This window comes from Spodoptera frugiperda, chromosome 23, assembly GCF_023101765.2.
Source record: "Spodoptera frugiperda isolate SF20-4 chromosome 23, AGI-APGP_CSIRO_Sfru_2.0, whole genome shotgun sequence".
In the NCBI taxonomy this organism is placed as follows: Eukaryota; Metazoa; Arthropoda; class Insecta; order Lepidoptera; family Noctuidae; genus Spodoptera; species Spodoptera frugiperda.
Genome location: NC_064234.1, coordinates 12,767,147 through 12,790,006, shown reverse-complemented (window position 1 = coordinate 12,790,006; position 22,860 = coordinate 12,767,147). Strand labels below are relative to the sequence as shown.

The 22,860-nt window shown below is 37.4% G+C and overlaps 3 protein-coding genes across 6 annotated transcripts; 1 reads left to right on the top strand and 2 right to left on the bottom strand.

Annotated features, from left to right (window-relative positions):
* Positions 1-294: 294 nt before the first annotated feature.
* LOC118267039 (C-factor) lies at positions 295-2,538 on the bottom strand. The gene is made up of 5 exons (XM_035580782.2): positions 2,389-2,538; positions 1,850-1,901; positions 1,498-1,688; positions 1,118-1,267; positions 295-591 (listed from the first exon to the last, which is right to left on the bottom strand). Exons 1-5 carry the CDS (start codon positions 2,503-2,505, stop codon positions 367-369), a joined length of 735 nt encoding a protein of 244 aa, XP_035436675.1. The 5' UTR covers positions 2,506-2,538; the 3' UTR covers positions 295-366.
* LOC118267036 (thioredoxin reductase 1, mitochondrial) lies at positions 2,167-17,631 on the top strand. 4 transcript variants are annotated; one of them, XM_035580779.2, is made up of 9 exons: positions 2,182-2,352; positions 3,352-3,411; positions 3,996-4,216; positions 12,612-12,972; positions 13,488-13,716; positions 13,833-13,920; positions 15,159-15,409; positions 16,044-16,235; positions 16,467-17,631. In XM_035580779.2, exons 1-9 carry the CDS (start codon positions 2,340-2,342, stop codon positions 16,594-16,596), a joined length of 1,545 nt encoding a protein of 514 aa, XP_035436672.1. In that variant the 5' UTR covers positions 2,182-2,339; the 3' UTR covers positions 16,597-17,631. The 4 variants fall into 4 exon arrangements, with proteins under 4 accessions (XP_050559274.1, XP_035436672.1, XP_035436670.2 ...); XM_050703318.1 differs by lacking the exon at positions 2,182-2,352 and adding an exon at positions 2,637-2,736; XM_050703317.1 differs by lacking the exon at positions 3,352-3,411 and having other exon boundaries at positions 2,167-2,352.
* Positions 17,632-17,637: 6 nt separating this feature from the next.
* Positions 17,638-22,502, bottom strand: LOC118267038 (matrix metalloproteinase-2). The gene is made up of 9 exons (XM_035580781.2): positions 22,334-22,502; positions 20,925-21,092; positions 20,605-20,717; positions 20,314-20,475; positions 19,726-19,997; positions 19,349-19,524; positions 18,844-18,988; positions 18,329-18,589; positions 17,638-17,952 (listed from the first exon to the last, which is right to left on the bottom strand). The coding sequence occupies exons 1-9, from the start codon at positions 22,433-22,435 to the stop codon at positions 17,801-17,803; spliced, it is 1,551 nt and encodes a 516-aa protein (XP_035436674.2). The 5' UTR covers positions 22,436-22,502; the 3' UTR covers positions 17,638-17,800.
* Between the last annotated feature and the right edge of the window lie 358 nt (positions 22,503-22,860).

The window sequence follows — 22,860 nt, the reverse complement described above, 5'->3', positions numbered from 1 at the left end:
GTGCTGCATAATAGGCTTGCTCCTTACTCCCTATTGATTATATGGTTCAATGATACTAAATACAATGGTATTGATGAGAAATGAGCTTGTTATTGTATTTTTATACCTTTATATCAACATGTATATTTTACGTTACCTCTGTTATAATAAAATTGACATTTTAGTGAACGCCTGTGGAAAATATAGGAGCAAACCACGATTGGGTCGTAATAAATGTACGGTCATAATCATACTCTTCAATAAGAAGATCCGTAAATTTGTATTCTTAGGTGCATATAAAATAAAAAAAACCTATGAAATAACAAATAAAATAACATATAGTTCATATATTTGCGTTGAAATTATACAACGAAAAATAATCTTTCATCACCACGGCAGCTCGGAGCCGTCATAATTAAGGAACTTTCCAGTGTCGCCCTCAGAGAGTTTGGTTATGGTATCGAATATTCCAGCGACACTAGTCTCAACATCCAGGTGCGCATTCTTGCCACCCATGTCCGTCTTCACCCAGCCAGGATGCATCGACGCTACCAGAATATTATCCTTTTTCAAATCGACACTCATCGACTTTGTCGCTGCATTTAAAGCTGCCTAAAAATAAAATAATGATGAGTTGTAGGTAGATCTAGATTCTAGATATTACATAGCGGACATTGTCAGTCACAGTCATGCACTAGTGACAAACCAAAATGTGCCCAGCAGGCCAGTGCAACACAGCTCGTCGTGATTGCGTGATTCTGATAAAGCGTAAATGAGACTGCCTCGTTGGTCGAGTGGTCCCAAGTGCGACTGCCGTAGATATACAAAGTACTCTGTGGACTGCCGGACAAGGGGTCTCGGGTTCGATTCCCGGGTCGGGCAAAGTATTACTTTCGTTTTTTCGAAAATTTCTCAGTATTAGCACGGAGTCTGGAATTGTGGCCAGTATAAGGCTAACATGGGACTTATAACACAAATGGTGAAAAGTGGGTGTACATTGTATAGCGGCATTACGTGCCGTAATGAACATCTCTGCCTACCCCTTCGGGGATAAAAGGCGTGACGTTGCTATCGAAACAGCTTTTTTCCCCTAAGCCCTTTTTTGCAAGTAACACAGCGTACTAGTAGTTTTCGTTACCTTAGAACACCTGTAAGGATAAAAGCCACCTTGATCATTTTGGGCGATGGATCCGAGAATGGAGCTCATGTTGATTACAGCCGCACGATGGACTCCCATAGGGCTCCCGTTATTAGCGTCCGCAGCTTGTTTCAGAATGGGCAGTAAAGACTGAAATACGAAACAGTAAATATAGTATATCAGTATGCCTAAATGTCTTCCATTTAGGTATTGGTGATTGAATGACAAACCAAACACAATTTTGAAATTAGGTAGGTAACGGTAAAGCGGATGAATAGAATTCAATGGTTAGAATTAGAATATTTTGCCAACATTTGTTCACCCATCTTCTGTATCTATTCACCCCATTTTATGGTACTATTTTAGAAAAAATCACTAACCTTTGTGAGCATAATTGGGGCGATAGTATTGACAGTCAAATTGTCCAATAATTGTTCAGTCTTCACGTACGGCAGTTTGGTGAATTTTGTGGTAACACCAGCATTGTTTATCAACAGGTTTAGCCCCTGTTCGCCGACTATTTTACTTATTTGGGAGGACACTTCGTCGAAACTAGATGTATTCTTGACATCTAAAAATTAAAATTATGAATAATAATAACATTGTGCAATATTTACTCCCTCTCACATCACCTAAGGAGGGAGAAGACATTCCATGATTTGTGCCCTCAAAAAAACTGTCTCAGTCTTCGATTAGGTATTAGTAATTTAAATAATGACAGATTATATTTACCTAAATTTAAAATAACAAGGTTTTTGTGTTCTGCAGACAGTGTTTTTAGTTCCTGAAAACAGAAAATTAATTTCATTATTAAAATAAAGAAATCAAATCTTTTGTTTTACATGCTGGGTATTGTGTGGTGAAGTAGTCTTTATAGAACAATCAAGGGATTCCTTACTCATGCACTACACAAATATCAATAGTTCTAATAGTAAATTATCATCGTTGGTGACATCATCGAGAAAAGTGGTACGTCATCATCACAGCACTATTTTCAATGTCACTCGGTGACGTCACCTGTCGAGCCCAGTTGCTGTCAAACGAGACCGCACGCTGTCTCTTTCTCACAATCGTGTTGTTCACTTGCTACATAAACCACTTTACGCCTTTGGACGTATAGTATTTGATCGTGAGACTTCGTGCATTTGCCGTGCGCCCTAATTACAATCAACAATCGACAAAGTGTGGTTACAACTTGTGTTTTAATACAAAATTTGCAGTGATGGCACCCATAGGTCAGTAAGAATAAGAAGTAAAATTAGCATACATACCTCGGACACGGTCCGGCACGTCGCGAATATATTCTTTACCGTGTTCTGTTTAGTGAGATATTTCACCATCCCGAGGCCGAGGCCCCTGTTGGCTCCGGTGATCAAAACAGTCTTCATTTTGTGAACTGAACTTTAGTTATAACGCCTTGACATTTGTTGAAACTTATCTTTTACAACCCTCAAAGGTCCGGTGTGTGTATTTTCTTGTCTCTGTCACATTCACATTTACGTACGTAACTTACGTCAAAATGACAATCCTAAGTAATTTTGTAAGGATAAATAATTTGATAAATCCTATGATAAAGTCAGACAGAGTGTTGATATTGGCACGACGGACTCTTAGTTCTCGTAAGTAGTCCACGATTGTCGATGTTATAACCTTGAAGTGCAGATAATTGTCTAACCTCACTCTTGATTGAGCAACTCAACTCATACAACCCACTTTTTGTAACTATGTTTTTATGAGAGTTTTACTAAATAATTATGTTGGATTTAATTGTTAATCTCTTGTTTTTAGAGACGAAAATGTTCTAGAACAACTTCTTTTGATAGAAAAATTAAGCATCCTTGGGATGGTGGAATCAAATTCAAATGTTTAGCACAGTGTATAATAATTGCACAATGTTTTATGTAATTTTGTATCTGCGTAATATTGTCAGAAACTATATTCTGTGTATTGTAAACTTGAGCACATAAAATTGGTCAACTTGTTTCTTCTAAAGTAATTTATTATACATTGCTGTCTGCCAAGCCTATATGATGCCTCCCTGACCAAGACCTTTATTAAACCATAAATTATGCTCTTCAATTTGTTCCAGTATATTCTATTTTACGAAAATGTAGCATAGTAGTATACTAGTGTAGTATAGTATTTCTATCAATCAGTTTAGCTACATGCCTATACAAAATAAAGTGTACTTTGTAATCATTGTGCTACAGTTTAAATTTGTTTGGTGATATCAGGCTTGCTGTGTTGTAGCCGTAAGAGCAAGTCGGTTGCTCCTATAGACAATACCCCTGAAGGTATGAACACTGTCCAACATTGCAGTATATTTGTTGTGCACCATGCTGTTGCAATGGGAATACAGAGGCAGTGGTTACAAAATGGGTTGCTATGAGCATAATATGTTGAGTTGTACCAAACTTCAATTGTCTGCACTTTCTACATGAATTGCAATGTTCACAGGGGATGGATAAATCATCATCCATTGCTTAAAAAAATTAAAGCTTATTGTTCTCATTTATTATAAGAATTAAGTTCTTGTTATTATTATGACCATTGGAAAATATTTGTTTGCTCGTCCGAGAATCTTATTGGATTCTGATTGGTTCTCTGGAATTAATTCTCTAATAGTAAAATCGAAAAACATGAATTCACTACACAATAATAATATTATGTACTATAATGTGTGTGTCTTACTTAATTAATTTTAGTTTTGTCTGATTACAATAATTTTTAAGCACTTTTCAGAGTGACATTCTCATACAAGTGTCACTATTTAATGCATCAAAAGCTGCTTACTTATAGGTCGCAAGACTCCACATATTGTGCAGAATTTGTTTTAATAATAATATTCAAACTGACAAGAATATTATGCTTATTATAGATGGAAATTTCGACTATGATTTGGCGGTTATTGGTGGTGGTTCGGGAGGTCTTGCTTGTGCCAAGGAGGCCGTGAACCTGGGTGCGAAGGTAGCAGTGTTAGACTATGTGACACCCTCGCCGCAGGGCACCAAGTGGGGACTTGGTGGCACCTGTGTCAATGTAGGCTGCATACCCAAGAAACTGATGCACCAGGCAGCACTGCTGGGAGAAAGCATTCATGTGAGTTATTTTTCTATTTTTTATCTCTGTCTAACCTGAATTATACAAGAAAGTTAAGTTTAATTGATTTATTTTTATTATATTGCAGTGTGTAAGTTTCATGTTACTTATCCTACAATCAGAAGGCTGTCCTTTATGAGCTAACCTTTGGCTGCTTTTGGTTATATTTTTCTTTTTACTTATTTCGTAGATAGAGACAAAAAGTAGACTTTTTGGAGATACTTATTCATATTATGTATTTTTGTAAATAACTAATTGTGGTAAAATTAGAAAAGGAGAAAGTAATTACTTCCTTTATAACGTTTAAAGTAGAACAATTCGAAAGCCGGCGAGGTTCCATTGAAAATAATCAATGTTTATTGTTTAAATCCTGTCGATAAAACTTAGGACTATGCATAGAATTCGTTCAAAACAACAGCAAAATGTCTTGTCAGTATTTTTGGAGATAAAAAAGTACCGGCTAATGATGGCGCGAACATTTTTCACGAGTCATTGTTTCGCATTGAATGGCTGGCCGCTTGTCATGTGTGCCTTATCTCTATTTCACGCCAGAACACTAATAGCGGTATAAAGTACGTAGGGAACTACACAGTTATGTGTTATTGTACATTGTTTAACTTTTTAAGCATCTGGCTGCTTGATGACATTTGAAACTGATTCAGACTACCGCAACTCGTACACTTACATTTTCAAATTTAAATTTAAATTAATTTCTTTGTGAACACAGGTAATACAAAAGGGTGTTGAAATATACACTAAAAGCACTTCCATGTTCTTCGAATGAAATTGGTGTACAAAAGTTAGGCAAATTACAAAACATTATTATTATATTTTATTGTTTTTTAATTAAAAACGTACTAAAGAATCGTTACAACACATTTATCATTTAAAAATAGGTCACGCTTATAAATTGACCGAAAGATGAAAAGATAAATAAATATTAAATACAATTACCTAGGTTTTGGTAAACGGAAAATAAAAAACAATGTAATCTCCCTCCTTATCTATCTAATACGTGTTACATAATGAATTATTTGGTAGATCCTATGTTTAAGTAAAAAGTATCTAGGTACTGTTGAAGTACATAATATGCGTGTAGGTCTTAATGCGTGTAAATGCTTCTATTTGCAAGTGTAACTGTTGCTAGATATCTAAAAGCGTCTATTCTTGGCTTGCTCGGACATACCTAAATAGCGCACAGAAATTGGAATCCTATTACCCGCGCATTATGCAATACATAATTCGGATATGACTCTCACTTTAATATAACAGTTAACAGTTTGTGCTGAAGTTCACGAGATGCGCCGGGTCCGAACTGAGTAACTAGGTAAACGAAAAAGTTAGTTGATTAACCTTCTAGTACCGACGTCCAATTTCAGTTACATAAGTACCGACGTGAGGTCTGCCAGACACCAGACTTTTATTATGGAAATCTTTGATGTTTATTAATATATCATATAAATATATATGTTTTTGTGTTGTATATGTATTTAGCTATTATATAAATTAAACAATAAAGTAAAGTATAACCATTAATTACTAATATTAATTTTTTTTATTGCAGACGCACATTTTTTGAACGAAAAAAGTTACTTTTATCTTGTTGACTACTATGATTCAACAAACAATATATATTTTCCGAAAGTCTTTTTTTCTTAAAGATCAATAATCATATAAATAAAAAAACATTATACTTTACACATAATCAACAAATATCGTAAAAATCGCAAGGCACCAAATTGGAGGTAACCAGCTACCTTCACAAATACGCTTTGCAGACAGGTTTGCTGCACTATAGGCATACATGCTTCTTACAAGTGTCAAATTTGTACGCAGTCTTGCCCTTCAGTTTTGATGGACAAATGCCATTCTTGTAAAAAAAATCATAGTTTTTATTTTGGAGGGTTATTTTATATTATCTATTTGAGAGAAACACTTTTATTTGCCCTGATACATGCCCGTTTCAAGCTCGAAGTACTTGACTTGACTTATAAATATATTTGTATAGGTCATATTTGTACCTGACTGGAATTAAAAGAAAAAACCTTTAAAATTGGGTGAAAGTCCTATTCAAAAAAAGTTACATAAGTACAGACGAGTGGTCTATCAGACCACTCAAAATTTTCAGTAAGGCATAACTCACCGAAATGACGAACGCTGGTGCAGCTATTTTCCATGAACGCTCCTGGTCGACTAACTAAGGGGTAGATAGACTCACAGGGTGATAAGTCCACTCTAACATATGTACCTAGATTTTCGTAAGCATCAAGGTGTCTGTCAGACCACGCGTCGGTACTTAAAGGTTAAACATGTACATGAAGAAATAGAAAACTCACAATGAATCTGGATACTAGATCAGTCAAATAGTATTTGTGGATCACTCCATGGTTACTCGTTACCTGGCGAAATAATATAATAGTCCCATAATATAGTCTATATGTTTCCCAGTAGAGGTCGCTTCATCACCATATTCATTGCCGAGTGTCGTGTACCGATATGTATTCTAATCTGGTTACGTCTCAATGTCGCCCTAGAAACAAAGAAAAAAGGTAGCCATTGTTATAATGCCTGTAAAAATATTTTTCGTAGGTATTATTTTATATCATCCATGTTTTTTCACAATTTGCTCCCTACACTAGAACTTTCTCCTAATTCTTGGATGTGTTTACAAAAGCTATTATAATTATTGACAGTTTCTCGTAACTGTTTGTTATATCATTATTATTTTATACACAGCAAGTAGAGCATGTATTTAATTTATATTTATTATGTTCACGTAAATGCAGCAATGCAATGGTGTCATTCAAATGCATTAATTTCCTTTCCGTAATGAGTCATTATACAATGTGATAGGGTTGGGACTTCTAACCCGTTAAGGCTGAGTACTACATCTAATTTTATCGACAAAAAAATAAAATGGGGGTTGAACCCCTAATTGAAAATATTGAAAAATAGTGATTTTTTCGGTAAAAATAATTCACAAATGATTTTTTTTCTCACTAAAACATTATCAAACATATGAAAAAAGTAATGAATTAGTTAGCCAAGGTTATTAGCTACCGTTTGTCGTTTTTTTTTGTTTCTACGACGCATACAACCTTTGATATCAAAAAAAGTAAAAAAAATATAAAAATAGCCATAATTTTTAGGGGGAGGGGATTCGACCCCTTCGACCCCCGACTTTTGTCCATAAAATTAGATGTAGAACTCAGCCTTAACGGGTTAGAAGTCTCACCCCTATCACATTGTAGAATAGAATCAATCACACATATAGTGTTATGTTTTCCTTTTGAATTTCCTTCCTATTTATGATTATTCTGGTAATACCAATTTTACTGACTTTTAAACTTTAGAGTAGGTTTATAAATGACTAACTTAATTCTCTGTCTTTAGTGACGTGGTCATTTTCTCAGTACCGTAACGTAATAGATATCCGGTTAATCAATGATATTCTAAATCTAATAGAATTTATTAGTATATCATTGCGGTTAATTGTTTTAGTCATTTACAGTTCAACGAACGATATCTCTTATTATATTAGTACTAATCTTAGACCGGCAGATATAAAAATACTAGCCCCAAAGACTGGCAAAATGAGTTTTCAAACAATTCTATCACTCAATTCAGTAATTGTATTGTAATATTTTCACACGATCATTAAACCAATAGCTATTAGGTCTACATATGAGACAACGTAGGTATCTATAGTAACATTAAACTAATCGACTTTTATCTAAATTAATATTATAAAAGGAATTATTTTATAATGTTGTATAAATATTTGTTTCTTGACGTAACTTTACAAATCCGACTTCTTATGGGAATGGAACTGAAGTCTACAAAAATGAACTAATACGTAATTTAGTGTCCTATGTGTACCTATAATGAATAATGCTTTTTCTTATGGATCTTGTCTGCAAACATATTTTGTTGGAAATGACCATGAGAAAAGTTGTATTTAAAATGATTTCCCTGGCATTAGCGATTTAAATTTCCGTTACACAGTATACGTTTCAGAAAATGGCTGTGAAGATAGAGATAGATTGTTACAAAACATTAACTTTGTACTAGCTTCATGGTGTCTGCACGAAGCTATATTGATGCTTCTAAACTAAGTAACGAAGAGATAAGATCTTTTACATCCATCTATATGTATATAGGACATGTATACACTTACGCTTTTGTTCCATGGATGTAGGTGGAAACTATAGAGCGCCACCTACTACGATACTTAACTGTACACTTCTTTAGTTTCCATCACGTCTTCATGCCATTAACGACGAATGATCACATAGATTATGCCTTACGCTATTCTCCCAATATAGAATTATTTACCTATTGGAAGAGCATTATGTGAAAAAGATGGGCACATTATTTAAATAGGTTTACTGAAGTTAAAATTATGTCATGAGTATGCAATTTGTTAGTGATACTCGTAAAATACTTTTTGAAGAACTGAAAGGAAATATTGTTAATGATGATGTTATATATTTTTTAATGTAGTGACAAAAATAAGCATGAGCCAAACAAATAAACTCATCAGTTTTATTACTAACGATGTAACATGTTACAAATACATAATAGTTAAAATAGCCTCTGAAGTCTAATATTTACCCTGTTATCTAGTTTAATTAATTAAACCGCTATTTTAGGGATATGGTATGAGTTTAATTGGGCTGTTGTTTCGTTAGGGAAACCTATTATTATAACTGTCTCGTTTTTACCAGTATACACTATTAAACCAATCATTCCATTACTTTAATTCGTGTGTTATTTATTACCTTATTACTGCAGATAATATCGTAGTTACTACGACTGTTCAACTCGTGTCATCTACTTAGACTTGTATACTTATGCGCTTATGTGAAACCTCCTAAATAGCTATATGAATTTTGATGATATGTCGTTATTTTTATAAAGTTTGATCTGATTTAGACCTGATACACCATTGAATGCCCTAAGCACTATGGGTCCTAAAGCTTCCATTGGGTTGGGTTTTCAGTGGTTAATCTAGTCGTGTGTGAGAACTTCAGTAACACAAACATACACATAATAATTAAGATAGAAACCACAACCTGCCTCAAGAAATATTCACACATGATACAAACCAAACTTCAACTTTACTAATTGGTTTATGTATCAGAATATCACAACATAGTAATTTAGTGATAATTCAGTCGTATTTCTGTCAAATATGAGGCAGTTTTGGGAGCGACACGGTTCGAGGTAACCGTTAGCCTCACAAGGCCGCTCTGCGATCGATCATACATAATGGTCAAGTTATTTCCCATTCATATAACTTATTATAACTTTAGTTACCAAGCTGACCAATCAATAACGAGGTGCTTATGAATGTTTACTAATACATTTTGTATGAAGTACACTTGTCACAGTCCACAGCGTTAGATAAAACAATGTGGCATTAGGTAGTATAAATATGTGATACTTTAATGGCAATAATATGTGCTGTCCGTTCGTTACTGTACATTATTTCTAGTAGTACATAGCTACGTTATACATACGATAAGGAAACGCATAACGGTGAGATTATTATTAGCAAAGTATTGAGTTATGCGTTGCATATTGTAATGTTAGATTACATCTTCTTGCCATGATGTTAACATAACAAGCAATAGCTGTATCTCCATCTGGAATTTCCGGAAAACTTATTAAAAGATGCACAGACTTTCCATATCAATTTCCCTTCGCAAATAAGCGCAGTCACTATTAATTTAACGGCGATTATAGATAGGCACACCACGACGCCGGCTGTAGCAGAAATGTTACAATAGTGCAAGTCATGCCCCGTGTGGAATTGCACACAAAGGTCAATGGGCAAAATGTATGGGAAAAAACCCACGGCGGACAGAAATGAAATTATCAGGATATATGAATAAAATGTGTCTAGTTTATCATGGTAAGGGTCGCTTTCTTGTGGGATGTGGGAGAGTGGAGAAAAATAAACTTTTACATAATTATTTATTTGGCGTGATTAATATCCTTAACATAATTCGCATAGAGCTGAAAAATAGCATAAACGTTAAGTGCACCATTATAAACAAAATGTCAAAAATCCTCATCGATCTCACTTTTGGTAAAAAAAATATTCAAGGTTAAAAGGTCAAAATTATGGTTTTTTCAATTTTTCTCGAAAACGGCAAGTTCTATCGTTAAAATATGTTCGACACAGTTGTATATCATACAATTTTCTACAAAAATGGTTTATCATTTTTAGTCTTACGACTTTTCATTCGTGAGATATCACGGTTTTAAATAAATAAATCATAGTTTACATAACTCAATGAGTTTGACTCGCTATCTCCCACGCGATTTTACCTCCTCCTATTGATTGTAGTCAACAAATGGACTATTTAACACAAAAAGAATAATTCGATGCAGGTCAATAGTTCTTGAGATTAGCGTGTTCAAACAAATTCTTCTGCTTTAAATATTAGTACTACTTCCGCATAGTTTTATCTGCTACTCTACTTCTATTAATTGTAGCGAGATGTTTTATAGCGTATAGCCTTTCTCGATACATGGACTTATTCAACACAAAAATAACAATTTGGTGCGAACCAGTAGTTCTAGACATTAGTGCGTTCAAACAAACTCTTCAGCTTCAAATAATAGTAAAACTCCCGCTCGGTCTCATCCGCTGCTCGGCCCCTGTTGACCGTCGCGTAATATTTTATAGCTTAACCTTCCTCGATAAGTAGACTATCCAAAACCAAAAAAAAAATCGCAGTATTAGTTCTGGAGATTAGCGCGTAAGTACCACTCCCGCGGTTTTACTCGCTGCTCGGCTCCTAGTATATCATCATAGCGTGATGTTTTATAGCCTATAAGCTTCCTGGATGAATGGATTATTCAATACAATATAATAATGGTCTACAAGTACTGAGCAGAGCGATTGAAACAGCGCCGGAATACTTAGTAACTTAATATATAAGCTAAAGAGTTTGTATCTTTGAACGAGCACACCTCCAGAACTACAACATCGAATCGAATTATTGCTTTTGTGTTTGATAGTCCATTAATTATTGAGGTAGGTTATAATTAATGAAACATTAGGCTATGCTTAATAGAAGGCCAGTATCGATTGAAACTGCGGAAAAGTAGTACTAATATTTTAAGCTGAAGAATTTATAGAACACGCTAATCTCCAGAACTAGTAGTCCGAATCGAAGTGTTTTTTTTTTGTTAGTTAGTCCATTTATCGAATTATGCTATAAGCTATAAAACATAATGCTACCTACAATTAATAGGAGCCGAGCAGCAGTAAAACCCTGCGAGTATTATATAAAATACGTTTTATTTCATTAAAACCGCGATATCTCACGAATGGACAGTCGTAAGGGTAAAAGTGATGAACCATTTTTGTAAAAAATTGTAAGATCTACAACTCTGTTGAACATATTTGTACGATAAAACTTGTCCTTTTCGAGAAAAATAGAAAAATCCGTAATTTTGACCTTTTGACCTTGAATATTTCATTTGGTAAAAGTCTAATCGATGGGGATTTTTGACATTTTGTTTATAATCATGTAGTTAACATCTATGCCAATTTTCAGCTTCATTAATCGATTTGGGAAGTATGTCAAAGTTGCGACTTAATTTCGTCTATTTTTGGTTCTAACTTTTTTGTCCCATGGATTAAAAAAAAATAATCATACCTAATGTTAAATAAATTTATACTCTTTCATTTCATATCATTTTCATTCGTGTCCGCGACCGGGTCGGATTCCGCCCAATGACCTTTCATAGTACTTTGTATCATGACTCATACTAAAGTCTCCTATCCTACAATGACTATGACATCGCCATTCAGTCATGGAAGCGAGTCAGTTATTGTAGATCCTGCTAATTGTATTAACAGTCTGGTGTTATTGTATCGCAGTGTCAACATCAGATGTATAATTGAATACAGTGACTGATAATGTAATAATCACACGTCGCCAGCTATGTCTGATATCTTATCAATTTGGGAGTACTTTGTATATTATCTTATTAATTTGGAGAACTCCGGCTTTCGCTTTGTTGTACAAATTGGGCTGTAAACTTTTAAGATTATAAAGTAACATACAATGGTGATTGTTGTTACTACTATTAAATAAAATAATTGAATTTCATAAAATACGATAACATTATTTCTTTATACATTTATTATAGTAGGTACGATCTTAGCATAAATATATGAAAGTGTACAATAGTAGGTAATATACTTATGTAGCGTAGCTAAAAGAATATTATCACAACGTGATTTGTAGAAAAATTTTAGAAATGCATGATAAACTTGTTCGTATTATCAGTACAGTACCTACACTATGTAGCTCGTAGGTAGATATCGAGTTGAGATGAACATTATTTACATGTTTTCCTCTAAATATTGCAGGAAGCAGTATCTTACGGCTGGGAGGTACCGGCCCACCAAGAGATCAAAATCAACTGGGGATCACTCACAGAATCTGTACAGAACCACATTAAATCCGTGAACTGGGTAACCAGGGTTGATCTTAGGGATAAGAAAATTGAATATATCAATGGTTTGGGAGAGTTTAAGGATTCGCACACGATTATTGCGACGATGAAGAATGGATCGAAGAAGGAGCTGACGGCGAAGAACATAGTGATCGCCGTGGGCGGGCGGCCGCAGTACCCTGACATTCCTGGCGCCGTGGAGTACTGCATCAGCAGCGACGACATCTTCAGCCTCAGCCATCCACCCGGCAAGACGCTCGTCGTTGGCGCTGGATGTATCCTTTACCATAAATACTACTTTAACAACACTTAAATAACCTAACAATTTCTGACTCGTTCCTCTTCTGGTAAAGTTCAAAATTGCTATTAATAAGACGTTGATTTTTACCAAACATGACAGATTCCAACGTCTGGTGTAGATATAAATACATACAGTCTAAATTACGTCCGGTTACAATCAAGATACCATGGCAACAAGTATACATGTACCTGCTTACGTCACCAGGCTCGGCTCCATGCGCCCGATATTCGTTTCCTCTTCATTTACTTTGATTAATTACCTATAATAGTTACATTCTGAGGAAAATCTATGCGAATATTATGCACATAGTAGAAAAGGATACAGTTGGAATAATACTACTTTATTACTTCTTATTAGTATGTAATATAATGTGCAGTATAATGTTCTTAAAATTAATTATCTCCTATTTGGTGATCCTTGTCATATTAACTACTTCATTTGTTAGGTCTCATGAAATGTTGGCAACATTTTCTTAACTCTTGAAAACAGACATTGGTTTGGAATGCGCGGGATTCTTGAACTCGATGGGCTACCCGGCGACGGTGCTGGTGCGCTCCGTGCCGCTGCGTGGCTTCGACCAACAGATGGCGCGCATGGTCACCAACGAGATGGAAGAGAGGGGCGTCAAGTTCGAGCATAAGTGTGTCCCGCTCTCCGTTGAGAAACTCGAGTCAGGACAGCTCAAGGCTCGCTGGCTCAACACAGAGCTGCAGGAACAGTGAGTAGACTGACTACTTATACTTAATTAAGTCCCGGAACACGATACATGCCTATTTTGTACAACTACTTTTGCCCAATATTAACATTTTTAACAAAATTTCTCTTATGTTCTAGATACGAAGATGTATTCGACACAGTACTACTCGCCACCGGACGATATGCTCTCACCAAACAACTCAACCTGGACGCTGCCGGAGTTACCGTGAGTTATCATATTTTGTACCTTTTGCCTTGGCGATAAGACTTATAATCGAAAGATATTATGTACTGTATGAGTGCTTATGGTCTTTATGGAAGGTTTTGGAAGGTCTAATTGCCTACATACTGTAATTTATTATGAAATGTAAAACCTTAATATATTAGTTGGGACAAAATGACTTTGTCACCATGTATCATTAAATTGCAATTATTATGCAGCTGGGCAGGGTCGCATAGGGAATTAAACTTGATGATCGTCCAGGGAAAATGCGCCTAATGTATTGTAATTTTGATTAATATTCTTCGTAGTTCTATTCTACGAAATATCTAGTAAGGGTCAAATACTAAAATATTGAAGTTGTCTTATAAAATGGATTTTGATAAAATGTTATGTGGGCTTAGTGATAATAAATAATAATTAAAAATATTCCATATAAATAAACAAAATGCGTTATCTCAGTATCTACAATGCTTATGCGAGATTGTCCTATAATCCTGGCAAATTAATTAATGAATCAAGATAAAATATTTCGAGTGTGTAAAGTTCGGTTGGTCCGTCCGGGGCCTGACAGAAATAATATCTATTATTTTAAGAAAAGTATGTCTATATACCTGTATATTACAAGAAGTTATGTCACATTGTAATATCGTGTTTATACGCTATTATAGTATATGAAATAGCCGTAACTTTGATATAATGATTATTTTCGTTATCATAAATATGTGGCCTCGACTTATATCAATGATATAACATATGGCCGGTATTGTTGGTATATCAAAGTTCAATTAGGTAATTGATTTTAAGGACAGAGTACAGACTGTAATAGGTACAAAGTATGATGTTACTATTATTCTCCTAAAGAAGTAAAGGATGTATGATATGTTAGGAAGTTGGGAGTATATTAAATATTGATAAAATAATTTTAATGTAGCAGATTTCGTTGTCTTCATTATTAATTAACATGCCCTGCAACATAGGCGTAGCCAGGTTTTAGTATCGGGAGGGGTTCAAGAAAGTAAAACGAACAAAACAATCAGTAGTTAATATAACCAGTTACTAGCTACTTAAATTTTATCTTAACTTTTTGTGGGGGGGGGGTGAACCCCCAAACACCCCCCTCCCCGGCTACGCCCATATCCTGCAGTCATAGTTTATAGTGTAATATTATTTTTCTCTCCTACTATAACTGTGGAAAGCATAATTTGATGTTATGTAATAATAAGTAAAACCATTGATTACAGTGTGTTTCATCGAACGGCAAAATAACAGCGGAGACGGAACAGACGAACGTGCCGAACATCTACGCGGTGGGCGACGTGCTGGAGGGGCGGCCCGAGCTGACGCCGGTGGCCATCCACGCCGGCCGCCTGCTGGCGCGCCGCATGTTCGCCGCCGCCGCGCAGCACATGGACTACGAGAACATCGCCACCACCGTCTTCACTCCCCTCGAGTACGGCTGCGTCGGACTCAGCGAAGAAACCGCTACTGCCAGGTATGTTATGGGCTCTTATATATTATCAGCTCTAAGCTCCCTTAATACTTTGACTGCCAACAAAAATCTGTTGAAGGCAAATCCTCCGCTAGCGCCGGTAATTTTTCCCCCCATGGCGTTTAATGTTTAAGTTAAGTTACAGTGGCTCTCTCCACTACATCGCTTCGGGTCATTTCTTGTATCGAAGGCCAAGATCTATTTTGTGTCGTTGAGCCAATAGAGTGAAAATCCTATTCAGTTGTGTAAGGTCTGGGGTTCTTGTGGTCATAAAGTATGAAGTAAGAATAGTTTAAACTAAGGTACTTAGTATTGATTGTTGATTAAGCAGTCGTAAAATATAAGACAAAGATTGGATACGGTCATATTGTATATTATGTGATCACATCATGTTTTCTGTTAGTAATATCTTAGCGGTATATGATAGCAATCTTTGATATAAGTTCGTTCGCCTTATTGTCTGTTACACTATCTTAGAGATGGCATCACTGATTATTATTCTTGATATTACTTTTGGTTTACTTATGGTCATGGTGAACTGCTTTCTGTGATAAGTAATATGCTATTTTGGTGAGAAATAAAGGAAATATGCAAACATTAGTTCGCAACATACTGTAACTGTATTGTCTCGTTGCAGATACGGAGCAGACAACCTGGAGATATACCACGCTTACTACAAGCCGACGGAGTTCTTCATCCCGCAGCGGAACATCAAGAACTGCTACCTGAAGGCGGTGGCGCTGCGCGAGGCGCCGCAGAAGATCCTCGGCCTTCACTTCGTCGGGCCCGTCGCTGGAGAGGTCATACAGGGATTCGCCGCCGCTATCAAGTATGTATTGCTTTTGTTGTACAACTCTCAATGCAAACCGGTTTTCGAATATACAACTTTAAAATTTAGGCTAGTTTTAAGTCTGAGTAATAAAAAGACAAACATTTATTTGTAAGAGTCCAGAAAGTTACCACTTACAATACGATTCATTCATTAACAGTCATTTGGACTTGAAGAAGCACCTTATTTCCTTTACACAGCACACACTACAATATACCTCTACAATTCCAGATGCGGCATTACAATGGAGCAGCTGATCAACACGGTGGGCATCCACCCGACGGTGGCGGAGGAGTTCACGCGCCTCAACATCACCAAGCGGTCGGGCCGCGACCCCAACCCCGCCTCCTGCTGCAGCTAGACATGTACCACTACATCACCCTTCTACCCTCACTATTGTTGTTAACATATTTGCTGGACACAGGAGCAGTTTATTTACTTCTGGTATAAGAGACACAATTGAGAATATGTTGCGTTTCGCGTTCTGCCACACAACGGGTTAATAGGTTTCATCTAAATCAAACGAAAACTACATCTCGTTGTCAAAGTCAAAATTATTTATTTCAAATAGATCGGGAAGGCACTTTTGAACAATGTTGATCGAGTAAGCAAACGCTCTTAAAGTATAACTGAGTATCCCTCACGCAGCGCAATCTAGTATTGTGCCCAGTGTATGGTAATAAATTTACTACATGACATAACAAGCATAAAGCTTTGTGTTATAATGTGTCCGCTCCTGCTTACCACTACAAGATATATAGTTTGCTGCTTCTAAAGTCCACTGATATTGTTAATAATGATATGTTCCTTGTTATAATTGATCCCTCAGGATATTAACAAGAAGTTTGGATTTCCTTAACGAAGAATTTAGCATTTATTGATTTGTTTGTAATTGCAATGTGGAGGGGTAACATGTATCGGTTGAGGAATTTTTATTATAATACACCCGTCACTTACTATCGCAGAGATGTTTATAGCTTGTCGGTCACCGTCACCGCGCCTCCCCCTTCACCTTAAATTATAACTGTATTAATGTTAACATTTCAAGTGATTCATCCTCTTTGTGATAGGACATACAATGTCGAGTAACCAACGTTTCGGTGCTTAACCTCTACTTGTATCGATTTACTTTCAACGTTTATAGTACAAATTCTTGGAACATTATGAATTGTTATTGTCTCAAAATATGTAGGAAGAAATGTATTAAAATACAATATTGTTACTATGATGCAAATAAAATGGTACAGTATTATTGTTATTCTCAGTTGTACTCCACATGTCGATATTATGCAACATTCCTTAAGTCGCAGTAACAGAAATCAGGTTTCATACATTATGTTATTTAATTTATGTGATTTTGAACTTAAATAAAGTGATATATTTTTAATGAAAACTATTCAAGTTGCTTTTGATTTTTTATTGGTTGGGTTTAACACTTGTAACGAGTCATTTGAGGCGGACATGATAGTTGGACATAGAAAAAATTAACACCGTTTGGTGTTCAAGCGGAAAAGAACTCTATCGCAACTGCACAGAGTTGAAAATGAAGCGACAGAATTACTGGTTTAAGGTCCGTCGTTAGTGACGTATCGGTCCATCTCGCTGGTGGACTTGCACTGGAACCAGACCTGCGCCGTCGGCAGCGGGTAGTACTCGTGCGCCTGCACCAGCTCGTTGTCGAACCGCCAGAACCGAGGACCTTGGAAGAAGTACGTGTCTGGAAACATGTTTCGATATAAATAAGAATAAGTAAAAATGTCAAGTAAGCTTTATTTTGTTTCAAGATTTCAATATTTAGTTTAGCGAACATTTTGTTCTCTTGTTATCATTTATAAACATTAGCGACATTCATAAACACAAACAAACAATATTTAACTTTTGGAAACAAAACAAAACAATTGAGATTTTTTCACTAAATCAAAGAAATTGAAGTGTGTACGTAAATGGATAAAAGAGGAGGACCAAAAGAAAATAATGGATTATTTGAGTACACGAACGAAAAGGGGGAGTTTGTGATGTGATGACGTCTGCACTTACTACGACTACGACTTAGGTACCAGTAACTCGACGAAAATCGATGTATCAATTCTCACCTCCCTTCCAGACGACAGCAGCGTCCACAGGGTAGGGCACCTGTCTCCACATGGACATCTCCTTGGGATACTTGGGGTCCATAGTACCGGTGCTCTCGTCAAACCGCCAGTACCTCTCCTCCTCGATGAGATACGTCTTGTTGTTGTAGTTGGAGAGGAACACGGTCGTCAGCTCCGCCACGTCTTTAGGTATTAAGTAGTCCGAGATAGACCCTTGCTTGATGAAGTGGAATAAACTGTCGAACTCCCAGTAACGACGACCTGTAATGGGATGGATGTCTGTTAGAGACTAGTACCTATAGAATAAGGTGAGTTACTGATTATTTGGTTACGTAAGTTTTTCGGATAAGGTTTGAGATCTGGCATGGAGTTTGATGGGAGGCTGTTTTAAATAGGTAGTTTGCCGTATTTTACCCTACGGAATAGTTACAGTGATAACCTACGGGTAGAGGAGACTTATATTTTAAAAACGTAACAGTCTCTAGATTATGAAGAAAGGTTTGGCATGTACTTGCCTGAAAAAATAACAACATTCCCGTTCTGCCTCTGGTAGATAGTTTTGATGATGTTGATGCTGAGCGGCAGGCCGCGGAAGACGTCGTGGAAGCGCTTCGGGTAGCCCTCCTCCATCTCGTGCCGGTCATACAGCACCCACACCCACTGGAGAATTAAAAGGAAAGTCTTTTAGTGAGAAGCATAATTTTAGGGAGGTATTGTGTAACTGTGGATTAATTTATTTAACAGTTCATAGAGCTCAGTTTTAATTACTCTTCAAATTCAATAGCAATCCACGTATCTATGTGCAATAAATTGAGTTAAAGTTTTCACTTGCAAACTGCCTTTGCGATTTGAAATTATCAAATATTCATGAAGTTTCTCAAAAATTGTATCTCTGTCTCTATCTGGATCTACTGGAGAAACCGGGATAATAGATATACAATGTTTTACACTTGTCAGGGAGTAAAGTGAGTGGATACCTAATAAGGAGATACTCGTAAGGAATGAGTCTCAGGCACAAACCTCCTCCTCGAAGACGAAGATCTTGTCGTTGATGACCTGCAGCGTGTCGTAGTTGGTCAGGCAGAGGTCGGGCATGTAGTTCTCGTCCTCCTCACTGCCGGCCTTCGTGAACCGCGGCACTAAGGAGGTTTGGGACACCGGGCTCTCGGTACTCTCTCCTGACTCCTGCTCTTTTACTGAAAACATGCAAGCGGATAGGTGGAAAGATGTTTTGCTTTTTGTTGTGTGTTTGCCCCTCATTGGTAGGTACTTTCTTCTGCTGTGTATCAAAAAATACAATTATAGAACAGAATAAAATAATTGCCTAGGTACATAATGAGTTTCACGGTGAGACCAACGAAACTAGTTATTAATGTATTCGTTAAATAGCCACTCACAGTACAACTTCTGCATCCCTAAAATGTCATCAATATGCAGCCGCTCAACTGGCACCTGGTAGTACGGGTACATCACGGACGACTTCTCATTGGAGTGGGACAACCCTAGCGCATGTCCTATCTCGTGCACAGCGACGGCAAAGAAGTCCGTGACGTCCTCGTCTTCCTCTTCAGGGTTGTCACCCCAAGTCTCTTCGTCATCGAAGTGCATAGCTCCGTGCGGCGGAGGGAAGGCGTGGGCTACTATATGACCCGGACCGTCAAATGGAAACCTATAAATAGTTATAAAATTATTATAATCAATGCCGGGATGGCTCGAAAGTTGTCAGACTTATGTCCGAATACTAAACGCTACTCAATTTTAAGACGCTCTCAAAACTAGTTCTGTCCCTATCAATTCTTTATAAAATGACAGAGATAGCACGATATTTAAGTACAACTTAAAATTGAGTAGCATTTCAGTATTCGGGCGATACACGAACTAACTATATGTAAGTATCTTGCTTAAGCAACCGATTTAGGTACGTAACTTTCTTGGCTTTATGACTTGATAGATGGCAAGTCACATCAATAGAATTCTGCACCTACCCGTCTCCATGGTTACCGCTCACAAATGAGACCTGTATGTCTGCCCGCCCTTCCTCAATGCGACTGAAGCTCAAGTCTCCGTGCGGTGCCCATATCCCGAGTCCTACTTCCATCCACGCCTCCACTCGTGACTTCTCCATGGTACTGGAGCCGTTCACCACTCTGAAATGATATTACAAGCACCATACTTTACCTACATAATGTACCGACATTCCTCATTGCTTCTACATTATAGATTTACATTAGGTATATACCATGCAATGAGAAGTTACTCGTATCTATTTTATTTACCGGTAGGTGATGGACTTCTTGTTCCATGCTTGCTGTAAGATGTACCTCCGACTCCTCGACGATGCTGGTGACATCTCAATGTCTTTCACTCCACAACGTTTTTTGTTGAAGAGCTGAAAACCAATGGAATTAAATATATCTATAGGTCACAATTTTACCCTTGGTTTAACTTAGATTATGTATCGTCAAGGATTAGAAAGATGTGTGTTATGTTAATGATGATGATGATTTCTTAAATCTCCTGCCACAATCAGGTAAATGGTAGTTTTGTATTCGGATACTGTGCCAGTACCTATGTTTATACTGCATACTTCACGTACCTGTTTAGTCTCAGGGTCCAGGGTGCCAGTTTCTGGGAGACCAGCAAACGCTTGCATCCTCTTCAGGGCGTCGGATATGGAGTGCGGCGTGTACGCGTAGTCGGTGTCGTCACCATCTCCTTGTTCGTCCGGTGAGGATAGGTAGCCATACCTCTTTAAAAAGCTGAGCTGGAAATTTTAATTTAAGATGAAGTTTAGTGAACCTTAGCTTTAACTTGAAAACGTAATGAGAGAACCAGTGCAATGCACATTACGTGTAAAACTGGATGAAAAGTTTCTATATACATACTGCAAACGGTATAGAAATCGATAATAACTAGAAAGAACTGACGTTATAAATAAGTTAAAATGCAGTTAATTTACATTCACATTACAAAACAAAAACAAGTCGTAATTTAGTCATGATATCTAACAGACGCTGACGGATAACTGAGCTGTAAGCCTCGCTAGGCCGTCCTGAGGACACAGTGGAACATACGGTGGCGCTGTGCCCTGCATGGGCTGAGCACCGCCGTGTCCTCAGGGATGTAGTCGGCGACGGCGACCTCTCGCGTCCGGCATTGGTACAAGCCATGGTGCGGAGCGAGGGGGACTGGGATGCCGTCTCCTCCTTCTGCGAAGCAGTCATGCTAGCTAAGGAGGAGGCGGGGCGCGTGAGAGAACGAACCTCCTCACGCCCCAGCCGTCGCGAGAGACACTCCGGGCGTCGGGGATCGCGTGACGATCTCCGGCCACCGTAAGTGCGGGCCTGCGGACGGCGAGCAAGGGTAGTTCGCCGCCCGACCAGAACCAGACCCGTGCGTGCGGCGCGTCGCGTTCCGCGCGCGCCTCAAAGAGCCATCAGACCACCACAGATGGGGCCCAATAGGGCTGATGCCTAATCCGGAGCTGCGGACAACCTAGCGGGTTTACCGGGGCTCCGGCTCGAAAGGCAGGAGAAGGAACGGGGTGGTTTTTAGTCAGTAAGAGTCTGACACTCCCTCTCGCCTCGCCCAAGGCGAGAAAAGTCATTGGATGATTTTCCCCCTCAAAAAAAAAAAAAAAAAAAGCCTCGCTAGGCGATGAACCCCTTTACCCCTTTCATCAAATAACTTACTGTAATATGTACTACTGTATATACATTATATTCCTAGCTCTTTTTAACTAGTTTAACTTAACATTTGCGAAACAGAGATGGTGATATTTAGGAACATTGTCAACAGCTTAACTTAAAACACGTGGTGTATGTACGTAAGTTAAGCAACGTCGAATTTTGCCATTTGATCGAGTTCACATTTCATTGGGTACATAAAATAATGAATTTATCAAACAAATGACAATAAGTAGGCATGTTAATTTATCACACAGTCACAACACACTTGTTTTGACGACACACTTAGTTAACAAAAGCTTTTTATAGTTACACTGACCTCCTCGGGAGTTGGTGGCTTTTCTTCATAATAAATTGCCTTTCCCGTGACGCCGGTACAGCCCAGCAGGCTCAGTACACACAAAACAGTCCTGACGATCATGTCAGCGCTGCAGGAATGAGGAGCCGATAGTGCTCAGCGGTTTGTACTGCTCTGACCTTTGACTGCAGATAGTGAATCATTATTGATGCGCGGTGATCTGGTTAACGACCTTCGGGGGAAGATCTCTACAAGTACATATTGTATTGATTACAGAAAACAATGTTTATCGGTAAACAATTGTATATTTATTGGATTTTTATATTGTTAAGTTAACGAAAGTTAACATCTTTTTTATAAAAAACAATGTGTGTAACAAACAAATTAAGAAAGTATAACAGCTAACTACTTACCAACATGGTTAATTACGTCATACCAGCGTACTCTTTATTCATATTTTGTCAGTCGAGCAGTGCTCTCTTAAGGGAGCAGTCGTTAAACTACTCGTAGCCGTACTTACTTTATGTTATAGTTAATTATGTCATCGG